This window comes from Bufo bufo, chromosome 2, assembly GCF_905171765.1.
Source record: "Bufo bufo chromosome 2, aBufBuf1.1, whole genome shotgun sequence".
Taxonomy (NCBI): domain Eukaryota; kingdom Metazoa; phylum Chordata; class Amphibia; order Anura; family Bufonidae; genus Bufo; species Bufo bufo.
In genome coordinates, this window is record NC_053390.1 from 52,933,638 (window position 1) to 52,946,174 (window position 12,537).

General features: G+C 43.0%; 1 protein-coding gene across 1 annotated transcript in view; it reads right to left on the reverse strand.

Moving 5' to 3' along the window:
* The window catches only part of CCBE1 (collagen and calcium binding EGF domains 1), a 305,372-nt gene extending 299,320 nt beyond the window's left edge, over positions 1–6,052 (reverse strand). Inside the window, exons 1-2 of the mRNA XM_040421080.1 lie at positions 4,664–6,052; positions 2,102–2,182 (exon numbers count right to left, since the gene is read on the reverse strand). Of these exons, the coding sequence (XP_040277014.1) occupies positions 2,102–2,182; positions 4,664–4,770 (188 nt within the window). The 5' untranslated portion in view covers positions 4,771–6,052. The remainder of the gene's footprint in view (positions 1–2,101; positions 2,183–4,663) is intronic.
* Between the last annotated feature and the right edge of the window lie 6,485 nt (positions 6,053–12,537).

Sequence of the window (12,537 nt, forward strand, 5' to 3'; positions counted from 1 at the left end):
AATCCCGCAGCAAAGCTCAACCAACCAAATCATCCTTATATGAACACAGACAGTAACTTTCCATGCCAGATATTTATAGGGTATGAATACTTATACAACCATTTTTTTTCTCTAACAAATCTAAAATAAAAAAAAAAAGAAACAACTTTAGCGAAACGTCTTGATTAAAACTCTCCTGTTATTTTTGGTTTGCAGCTTGTAGGCAAGACGATGATTCTATGGTGACCGACTCTAAACAGACTATGTGAGCGTAGTCCAATCCTACAGTCATGGGTTACCCCGATCCTTCTGCCCCTTCTTCTTGACAACCTAGAGACAGCAGAAGAGGGAGCAGATTGAAGAGAGGGACAAATGACAGCAGGGACGGACTACAACATGCTCAGTTTGTAGTCTGTTACCATAGAGACGCATAGATCTGCGACCAAGGACGACATCTGCATGGAGTTTGTATGTTCTCCCCGTGTCTGCGCGGGTTTCCTCTGTCTACTCCGGTTTACAGTGAGTGATGATTATGTCTGTAAAGCGCTGCGGAATATGTCAGCGCTATATGAGTGAGGGAAATAAATAGCGGCAATTCATAAACAAGAACATAGAAAAATAATAAACAATCATCAAACAAAGGACAATTCCCTGACGGAAACATCTTCATTATGAGCAGGGCTATCTAATATCTCATATCTATCTATCTAATATCTCATATCTATCTATCTATCTATCTATCTAATATCTCATATCTATCTATCTATCTATCTATTTATTTATTTATCTATCCATCTCATATATATCTATCTAATATCTATCTATCTATCTATCTATCTATCTATCTATCTCATATCTATCTATCTATCCATCCATCTCATATCTATCAATCTAGATAGATACATATATACGGTTGTGCACATGAGCGCAAATTCATATTTTTCTATTTTGCTTTTTTTCTTCCTTTCTCATTATCTATCCATCTAAAAAAAATTGTGTCTATCTCACATTCTTCTTTTTTCTTTCTATCTATTTTATATCAAAATAAAAATTCTATCTACCCATCTCATATCTATCTCATATCTATCCATTATCTATCTATCCATCTCATATCTATCTCATATCTATCCATTATCTATCTATCCATCTCATATCTTTCTATTTCATATCTATCTATCTATCCATCCAACAGGAAAATAGAAGCAGGACAGAAGAAAACGAATACTGGGTGCAGATCCAAGGGGTACGACTGAAACCCCCATTGGTATAGTAATGGTATAGTAAGATGAACAAATACTTGGCAGCATTCCAAATTTTGGGAAATGCGTAGGTGAATACATTTTATACATTTCACTGACCTTGGCGTGCTGCCAGACTTTTGTTTATCTATTGTCTGTCTTTATCTAATTATCTATGTTATCTCCGTTTGTCTCCTATCTATCTAATATTTATTTGTGTCTATCTATCTAACTATCTATCTAAAGCAAAAATCTGGCAGCACTACATCCAACTTGAATAAAAAAAGGGTGCACGTCCGAAGGGACTAGACTATTGCCCAATACACAAAGTAGCAAAAAGGCAGCACTTCAAAATCAGTAAAAAAATGAAGAAAATGCTTTTCTTCACCCATGTGGATACGCGACATTTCAGCTCAATGAGTTTTTTTATGATTCCTGACTCACCCTGAACTGTAGCTTTAAGAAACAAAAACATCTGGCCTTACGTGGACTGTCGCTTTAAATACAAACTTCTACATTAGTTCACACACATATTAGAAGTAGGAAAACTACAACCAATGGACTAATGCATCCACAATGCTGAAGTCACGTGAAATCCCCATTCATGGATTAAACAGATGGGTTCTGACATCCTAGCCTGACTTCACTCCAAACACATCCAAAGATAATTCTTCTCTCTACGCGGTTAAAACGGCAACATCCAAGACACCACTGCAAAAATCGATAGCACGGGGCAATAAAGGGGTTAATCTCACGGATGTAGAGCATTGACTGGCTCTAAGTGCCCGGACACGCTGCTTATCTCCACACGCTGCTTATCTCAGCATCAAGCACTTGTGAATATCAGTAACTGCCAGTCATAGCAAATGAAGCACAGGACTTACCTGAAGCAGGTGGTCAGCTCTCCGGTAGTTTTAAGACAGGGGTACTTGGTAGTGGTGACTTTGCTCTCTGAACAGACTTCCCTATAGATCATAAGGAACAAACAAGAGTCAACATAAGGATGGAGAAGGAACATGGGAAAGCACAGAATGGGGTTTGGAGCTGCCTTATTGTATTAGGGAATTGCACTGTGAGCAATTGCCTAATATAATATTAGACTGGGATCTACTGTGACACTACAGTAAAACCAGATATCAATGGTGCAATCATATCTCACGGTGCTTTCCTGCAGCCTACAGGCACCAGTTACAACAGCAGTGATGTAACCATTACTCACAATGCTTTCCTGCAGCCGACTGGCATCATTTACCGCACTATTTATGATTGGCACTATGGCAAAGCTTATTCGAATGCAGCATCTGTCAGCAGGACACAAGGGGTATAGACTGCCGTAAATTGTGCCAGTATTCTGCTGATAGGATGCACTATAGCCATGGTCTCCAACCCGCTGTGGCAGAACTACAACTCCCAGCACGCCCTGACATTATGCATTGGTCAGGGAGCTGTGAATCTTCCGCAGCTGCTTATCACCCACACCCATAGGCCATGTCTAGTACTGTCAAGCGAACTGGGCCGAACTGCAATACTAGAACCATCCTATGGAAAAAGGTGGCGCTGTTTCTGGCAGAAAGCATCCATGATTAGTGTCGAGCGAACTTGTGTTTTAAGTTCGGCGTCTAAAGTTCGGGTTATCGAAGAATCGCGTTATGGATTCTAAGTTCCGTTATAGTCCGTGGTAGCGGAATCCATAACGCGATTCTTCGTTAACCCGGACTTTAGACGCCGAACTTAAAACACAAGTTCGCTCAACACTATCCATGATGAAAAGTTAAGTTCTGGCTCCCGATGACACAGGCTGTAGTGTAAGCAGAATGAGATCGCGAACTCCGCTGAAGATGATGGGAGTGATTATAGTCTGTGTACAGAAAGGTAAAATAGGGCTCATGCACACGAGCGTATTTTTTGTCCGTGTCCGTTCCATTTTTTATTTATTTTTTTGCAGGCTTGTATGCGAAACCATTCATGTGTCAATGGATCCGCAAAAAGAAACGGATGTCACACGGACGTCATCCGTATTTTTTGCGGATCCGTGTTTTGCGGACCGCAAAATACATACGGTCGTGTGCATGAGCCCTTAAAGTGAAGCAGTTATTGGATTATCATATACGGGGCTCCACAAGATTAACATAAAGACTAGAGATCACCACTAGTGTTGAGCGAACTTGTGTGTTAAGTTCGGCGTCTAAAGTTCGGGTTATCGAAGAATCGCGCTATGGATTCCGCTACTACGGACCATAACGGAATTTAGAATCGCCGTGACCGTAACGTGATGGGGGGGGGGGGGGAAACTGCAGGCTACTTGAAGCAATCGCAGAAATTGCAAACATGATGAAATTCTCACAACTGTCGCACGGCGTAACAGTAACCTGCAATTTTAGGCAAAGAAACGCAGAGCGGAGCGCAGTACTAAATACGGGGAAAAAAAGTTAAAATTTGCTCTACAAAAATCAGAGCGAGGGTCCATAGAATGATACATTTTAATAGAGAGATCCATCTATGTATGAGGCTATACAGTAACTTAACAAATTTATGCAAATCAGCTCACCTACAGTTGGAAACAAAATATGGTAGAGGAGAGCTAATTTGCATACTTTTTCCCCATGGAGCATTACCTGTAAGGGCTCATGCACACCAACGTATTTTCTTTCTGTGTCCATTCCGTTTTTTTTTCGGACCGTATGCGGAACAATTCATTTCAATGGGTCCGCAAAAAAACAGAAGTTACTCCGTGTGCATTCCGTTTCCGTATGTTCGCATGTCCGTTCCGCAAAAAAAAATAGAACATGTCCTATTATTGTCCACATAACGGACAAGGAGAGGACTGTTCTATCAGGGGCCGGCTGTTCCGTTCCGCAAAATACAAAATGCACACGGACGTCATCTGTATTTTTTGCTGACCGCAAAAATATATGGTCATGTGCATGAGCCCTAAGTCTTCATAAGCTCAGAACCAGACAGTGCATGCTGCCCCTTACAATATGTCAATGTCTGACCCTAATATAAGACACCCCCCAGAACCCCTTAAACTGTCATTAGCAACATTGGGGATATTTTTGAAAAAATTGACATGCAAAAAAATAAATTTGATTAAGCAATGAAAACAACCAATAGTTTTTTGGGGAAACAACTGTGCCCTTCAGCCTTTGACTTTTTTGTGCATCTATGAAAACAACTGATATTACTGAAAAAGTGTCCCCTTGAGCAGTTGACATTTTTGGGCATCTACACCCATTGCAAAAAAAAAAATTGCCAGAGACTGATCAATGAAAATAAATGCAATAACCTGAGAAGTCCTGTACAGCACCCAAGAGTTGTATTATCAGCAGCAGGGTGGGGGGTCATGACAGGTAATGCCCACAGGGGCTCCTCACCTGGAGGTAATTTAATCCATCTGTCCACTCCCACTGGGCAATAATAATATAGCATTATCCTGAAGCACCCACCTGTCTGCTTCCACCTCCTCCCTGTATGTCCAAGCCAGTCCTAGGGACACAAGCAGAAAGAGGCAGCCCAGGCACAGGCAGATCCTCCGGGCACCTCTCTCACACATTGCCCCCTCTTTGCCCTGCTGTGTGAAGTCTTCTGCTTTTGGCCACAACAACTTCTGGTGGTCTTCAAGGCTTTATGATCTTGTTGCAAGCACTGGCCACACAGAACACAACCAGAGATGGGCTGCAGGGGGCGCTCAGGAGATTCTGAGAGTGGAAACCTGCAGAAGAACTGGTGAGGTTCAGTGAAGAGGGAGCACAAGGCAGACTATAGCTGTAGCTGCTCTGCCTGGTGTATAGTATTGGAGGTGGAGCTCTAAATGCAGATCCCAGACCACTGGAAGACAAGTGAAGGACACTGGAAGTCTCACACACAGTCCCAAGGCAGCTCCTGCTTTGCTTCCAGGACAGCAGTTCCCTTTCAAGTCCACTCTCTTCTTGCGAACTCTCTTGAGCAGATCTTCTTTGGAGCTAGATCCAGTTTTTTGTTGCTGATCTCCTCAAAAGTCTTGATCTCTTCTTGTAGCAGATTCCTTCTTGGAGCTTGATTCCTTCTTTTTTTTGCAGAACCCTTGAAGGTCTTCTTGACCTCTTCTAGTAACAGATCCCCTTTGGAGCTTGATCTCTTCCACTTACAGATCCCCTATGGAATTTGCTCTCCCCTTTTGGAGCCTGATCTGTTTTCCTTGTGATTTTTGTTTTTGTTTTAAGCTTTGGAGCTTGATCTCTTCTTCTTGTAGATCTCATGGGGGTCTTGAGCCTACTGGATTTATCTCTGGAGCTTCTGCTGTGAGTTGTGAGTCTGTTATCTCTTCTCAGTTCTTATCTAACCTCTGCTTTCTCTCTGCTCTGATCTTCTGGGTCTTCTGTAGACCCTTCAATCTCCCCCCTTAAGGCACAGATATCTGATCATGTATTTGTTTTTCCACTGGCACCTTTTTTTGCAATGTGCTCTTATATGTGTCTCCTTGTCACCCAGCCCCTGCTTCTCCTTGCCCCTGTGTTGCTCCTCAAGGTGGGTTTGATTTCATGCTTTCATGTGACAGGTTTGGAGTGTAAACCTTGTGGGATGTTTTCCTTTCCTCTCTCTTTTTTTTTTTTTTTTGGTGTGCACTGAGGTTGAGTGATCAGAGAGGGAGGGGGCTGAGCGTGGTATGTCATCTACTAACCTCCTCACAGGGGGGTGTAGGACTCCTGCATCTGGACAGTAATGGACTAATTATCAGCCTCTATAAGAGACAGAATTTGTAACTGTGGAACATTGCACCAGATCTACTACTCCACATCAGCTGACAGCCATAGACCCATAATATTTAAAGAATCCCACTGTCTATCGATACATACAGGAGACATTGTTGCCAGTAATAAATGTTTTCGAAACAACAATGTATCAACGAGCCCCCTCCTCTCGCCCCCCTTAAATAAAGTCATTAGCATCCCATAGGGCAGGCATGCTCAACCTGCGGCCCTCCAGCTGTTGCAAAACTACAACTCCCAGCATGCCCGAACAGCCTACAGCAGGGCATTGTCGGAGTTGTAGTTCTACAACAGCTGGAGTGCCGTAGGTTGAGAATGCCCGCCATAGGGACTTGTCTCCCAGCTTTCCCAAAGCCCTTATTGTTAAATCAGCCTAGTAAGGGCCTCCTGCACACGACCGTATGTATTTTGCAGTCTGCAAAAAATACGGATGACGTCCGTGTGCATTCCGTATTTTAGCTGGCCGCTAATCGAACAGTCCTATCCTTGTCCGTAATTCGAACAATAATAGGACATGTTCTATTATTTTGCAGAACGGACATACGAAAATAGAACGCACACGGAGTAACTTCCGTTTTGTTTTTTTTGCAGACCCACTGAAATGAATGGATTCACATACGGTCCACACAAAAAAAAACGGAATGAAAATACGGTCGTGTGCATGAGCCCTAAGGCAGCATATGCCATTCTTCCTTACACTTGCCTTTCAGGAGTCAGGGAAAGCTGGATGACAACTCTCTATACCATGACAACAAGAACATTTAATGTCATCCAACTTTCCCAGAAACAGATATCAGATCCAGAGATGGTTGAACGCCTTTTATTAACAGCTTGACAAAAGAGGATGTCTCAAGGCTATAGGCTGGCAGGTGTGTGTAGATTATAGAGAGTATTACGGTATATTATAGGGATAATCTGGTTTAGAAAAGTTATATTCATATGTCCTATTTGGGTCTTCCTCTGTTAGCCAGAGCGTTTCCCCTTTTTGGAGGACCCGACAAGTCCATACATTACACAGACTGTGAGAATGGTGTAATACTCCATTTGCCCTGTGGTGGCACTGCAGGGATATTGAACACTTGCTAGGATCCACCCCCCCCATGGATTCCAGCTGATCGCTGTGATCTGTCTGTGGTTAAGGGACAATGCTTGGAAAAATGGATTGTCCAAACTGCAGAACCTAGAGTTAAAGAGTTAAAAAAAACAATGAACGCAATGGCAGTCGCTCAATTTTCCATTTGCTCCTGAACTGTAAAATGTTTTGTAATTCATATTGTAGGCATTTCATTGTAATATCTAGTAATAGCAATGTCTTAAAGGGGCTTTGTTAGTGAGCACTGGTCTTCAGTACATCTATCTGACACCTTTATAGGGTGCAGTGTCAGTACCCCCCCAAAATCAAAGACTCCTTGATAAGAAAAGTGCAGCGCACCCGTCTGGTCAGTAAGAGGTGCGCCGCATGCACAAGCACAAAAAATGCTAAAAGTATACAAACATAATGGAAAACATGTCATAAAAACCTTTTTATTAAAGAATCTCTGCCAGCTAGAGCAGGAAAGTCACACATTTTTGTCAAAGCTCCATCTGTAATATGCAGCCCTGGCAAGCGTCAGGACTGTACTGCGCATGCGCTTATTCCTAAGCTGCCTGCGCACGTGCAAGAATACAGGACCAGGCAAGATTACATCTCCCCTGCCTGGCCCTTTCACTCAATGCTGTAGTTGGGTATCGATAGGGAGTGGGGTTTTCATTGCCACAAGGTGCAACTGTGATGCCCTCGTTGCACCCAGCAGCTAATTTGCATATCACAAAATCGCATATTTCACCGGAATGCGAGCACTGATCTTGATGGGGGAAACATTGTTTAAATGAGAAGACCTGCACACGTCTGACATTGCACTTGGATTACTATGGAGGTAATTCACACCTGCTTTTGCACCCCCTTTTCAAAAATGGGGTGAATAGAGCAAAATTCCAAAAGGTCTGTGCCAAAATTGGTACAATTCTGGCATAAGGGACGGATAAATGTATGTGTTACACCAGCCCACGGGGTTATCTTACCTTTAGAATCCCTTTTCTTTACGAAGAGTCTAGTCACAGGCACCATTTCTATTCCAATTCTTCCATGATTATTTTTTTACAATGATAGTAAAATATTATAGTAATTAAAAAAAATGTTATGTGAATACGGCTTTAAGTCATTAGTATTAAATAGAGACAGATTGGCCCACTGGGTCCCCACCTATTCATACGGGTGCAGGGACCCGGGTTGTCCTAAATGGACGAAGATAAACACTGCGAGCCTTTGAAGTAGATTTTTGCTTTCTACGACTACATATGTTTTCAGTTACACTTGCCCTAGAATACAAAAATTTTTTTTTTTCCTGAGCTACTAACTCGCTATGTGTTACAACCTTTTTGAATAGGATTTAAAAAAGAAAATTGAAAAATATGAATACAAAAAATTGAAAAAGATATGAATGATACAATTAGAAAAGGAACAAAAAACATTGAAATAACCACAGAAAATTTTCTATCTATCTATCTCATATCTATCTATCTATCTATCATCTATCTATCTATCTATCTATCTATCTATCTATTATCTATCTATCTATCATCTATCTATCTCTCCATCTTCTATCTATCTATCTATCTATCTATCTATCTATCTATCTATCTATCTATCTATCTATCTATCACATATCTATCTCCTATCTATCTATCTATCTATCTATCTATCTATCTATCTATCATCTATCTATCTATCTCATATCTATCTATCTATCTATTATCTATCTATCTATCTATCTATCTATCACATATCTATCTCCTATATCTATCTCATATCTATCTATCTATCTATCTATCTATCTATCTATCTATCTATCTATCTATCTATCTTCTATCTATCTATCTATCTATCTATCTATCTTTGATATTCCCATGGGTATAAATATCATCGCACAACAGCTCATTAAATTCTATTTATCTGTTTAAGCTTCAACCCTTTTATGGCGTGGTTCGCTGGTCAGACCCAGGAAAATAGCAAATATGGGGTAGTTTTATCAGGGCAGGTGGAGTATCTACCATGGAGTCAGACCATGCGACTGTTCAGAGACCCGTGAAGAAGGGATGGGGGGGGGTCTCTGGACCAGAACGGCTTCTTGAAGGGTTTCTGTCACCAGAAATACCTAAATTTAACTGGCTGACAATAGCGATGTGCTTATGTCAGCTGAACGTAACTAGCCCATTCCTAGTTTTCTCCATGTCCCCGTTACTCCATAAATGTAACTTTTATAATATACAAATTACCCTCTAGGAGCGGGGGGGGGGGGTGTTCCTGCTCCTAGAGGCTCCGTTCTCCCACCTCTGTTACTGTCTTGATTGACAGGGCCAGGCAGCGTTCGCATTCTCCTGCCGGCTCTGAGTGCATGGTAAATCTCGCGCTTGCCCTGTGCCGTTCATTATTCAGGCATAGTGAAGGAAGGATGCTCACTGGCTGCCGACTTCCTTACTGCGCCTGCGCTGAATACTGAAAAGAACGGCGCAGGCGCGAGATTTACCGCGCCCTCAGGGCCGGCAGGAGGATGCGAGCGCTGCCTGTCCCTTTCAATCAAGACTTGGAGGGCAGTGACAGAGGTGGCATAACGGAGCCTCTAGGAGCAGGAACACCCCCCCCCCCCCCCCCCCCGCTCCTAGAGGGTAATTTGAATATTATAAAAGTTACATTTATGGAGTAACGGGGACATGGATAAAACTAGGAATAGGCTAGTTAGGTTCAGCTGACATAAGCACATCGCTATTGTCAGCCAGTTTAATTTAGGTATTTCTGATGACAGAAACCTTTTGAGTTTCCCACAAAAAATTACAGCATTGTCTTTCAGCCACCACTAGAGGGAGCTTAGTGCTTGCATAGTCTACTCTACAGCTTCCATTCAGTGCAACGATATCTATATAAATGGCTGTGTACTGAGCTCCCTCTAGTGGTGGCTGTTGGCAGCAAGTTTTTTTTGTAATACATTATATGAAGGGATGCAGTGATTTACATCTGTATGGAGGAGATTTATCAATGTATTTATTATTATTCTGGTGGCATTACATTGAGAAATATGGTGTCCAGAATGAGTGCCAAATTTATAAATAGCCACTTTTTCTGACATAGAAGGCGAGTAAAGTGGGGGGGAGGGCACCAAATCTCCAAAAACCTCCTTATATTGCGGTCACCCTGAGTATACAACGACTATGCCCCCTCCGCTTAAAAAAACAAACAAAAACAACTTACTGACTCTGATTTACATCAGTTCAATGATAAACATGTGTCCTGACTTTGCTTGGAGGTTGGCACCCAGCTTTCCTGGAGTCCTGTATGGAAAATCTGTTTACTAAAGCCATAATACACCTGTGCCAATATAATTGCTTTACTCATCCTGATAGAAAGTTGAGTGAGTGCTGCCCCCCCCCTCCCCCTTCTCCCGGGGATGCCATATTTGTCATCACTCTGCTTTCCCAGAGTCCGGAGCAAACAGTGTGTCCAGTAATGGAATAACACACCTGCTCCAGTATTATTGGGTTAGTAGTCCTAATGGCTCTGATTGAAAGCCACTCAAGGCCCCCCGAGGCAGCCATCTTTGTTGTCACCCAGCTTTCCCAGAAGCAGATATAACACTCATTTGTATTTACTGTATTTTACACGATTCTATTTTATTTTTCCTTCTATTTTATATAAAAAAATAATAATTTTTTGTATTTTTCCAGTGTCTGTTAGTAATAATGACTAGTCCAGATTCCCCTGTAATCCAGACACATGTCTCTATATCCATGACTTCTCCGCTTGGACCGAGTTGAAACACTGAATTCACTTCTCCGCTGGAGTCGACGTTTATTTGCGGCCAATCCGGTTACATGTGAAGACTGAGGATTTTGGGCTCAGCTTTCCGTAGGATCCATTTTTAGCAGCTGGAATGAAACAAGATGTATCTTTGTAAAAAATCTACTGAATGGCAGCGCTCCACTGCTGTTCCAGTGCGGAGATTATCCGGCTGTTCGGCTTGTGGCCATGCGTCTGGGAAAAGCTCGTTCCAGTCTGATCCAATTCACCGGACACGGGCCATCCCCCCCATTATTGTAGGTAAATAGCAACGAACTGGAAAAAACTTTGGTAAAAAAATTAAAAACCTGACCCCCCCCCCCCCCCCCCCCAGACCGTGAAATCTCATCATTATCCAAACTATAAAATATGCCCCCAATGCCCGGGCCCTTATTTAGATTATACTTACCCTGATCCCCGGCACCTGTGTCGCTCCCGATCCCCGCACGGCTGCCGCTGCATCTCCGTCACCCGCGATGCTAGTGGGTCACTGTGGGTCAGTCCAAGCCTGTATATGAGGGGCCCGGGCATTGAGGGTCATGTTTTATAGTTTGGATAACACCATTAAATGCCCCTAATTTACCAACACTAATGTATGTTCATAAAGAGTTTTTCCGCCATTTTCATATTGACAACCTATCTTCAGGATTCAAGTCATCAATATGAGATCGGAGGGGGTCCGACACCTGGCACCTCCACTGATCCGGTGATCACCGTGGCTTCCTTGCAGTTTACCGAGCACAGCTCCGTCCATTAGATAGTGGCTGAGCTTGGTATTGCAGCTCAGCCCCATTCACTTGAATGGGACTGAGCTGCTCCTAAGCCATGTGACCAATGAACGGGGCATCACATGGTCTAGGAAGAGGCCTAAGTGCTCTCCGGAGTAAAGTAGCCTCTTCATACAGCAGATCGGTGGGTGTGTCGGGAGTCAGAATGTGTCGGGAGTTAGTCCTCTGGATAGGCAATGAATATCAAAATCCTGGAAAATCCCTTTAAGTGCACTGAGGGCAGGCCCAAGCCACGCTCTGCACCCTTGCTCCTCCTGTGTCCTCAGGCAGCCCCTCCCTTGCCATAATTGCTAGGTCCAGGAGAGATTACTATGCAGGAACCTGGCCCTGTCAATCAAGAAGAAGAGGGTGGAGTTGGTAGAGAAGAAGAGAATGGGTGCACTGAGTGGCTTGGGCCCGCCCTTGGTGCACTTAACTGCTGATTTTATGAATTAATATTACTTTTTCTTCAGAACGAAGGGATCGATCACTAAGGGAAAGATATCATTCAGCTGAGCTAGCTCTACAAGGCACTGTGCCTGATTTATCAGTGAATTTCCTGATGATGGACTTCCTTTAATTATTCATAAACAACAGGGTCAGGTAAGTGCCGCACATATCTTTTTCATTGGAGTGCTCCAAATGACCAGTGTCAGCAGCGTAGCAGAGCCAGCAAACTTCTCTGTATAATTCTGGATGCTGGATGTCACCACTAGAGGGCGCTCAGTACTAGCTTCCAATGGGAGAAACACCCTAGAACTACAGGTGCAGCTGCAGCAGATTTTTCTTATTTTGGGTGCCAGCAGTCTTTTCCAGGAAGCGTTCTTGCTCAGATGGAGTCTGGGAAATCTCCCCAATGTCAGGAGAGCAGCCAAGTATGTGGCGCAGGATGACGCAGGAATTCTTACTTTGCCATTCTTGTGTCATGCTGCATC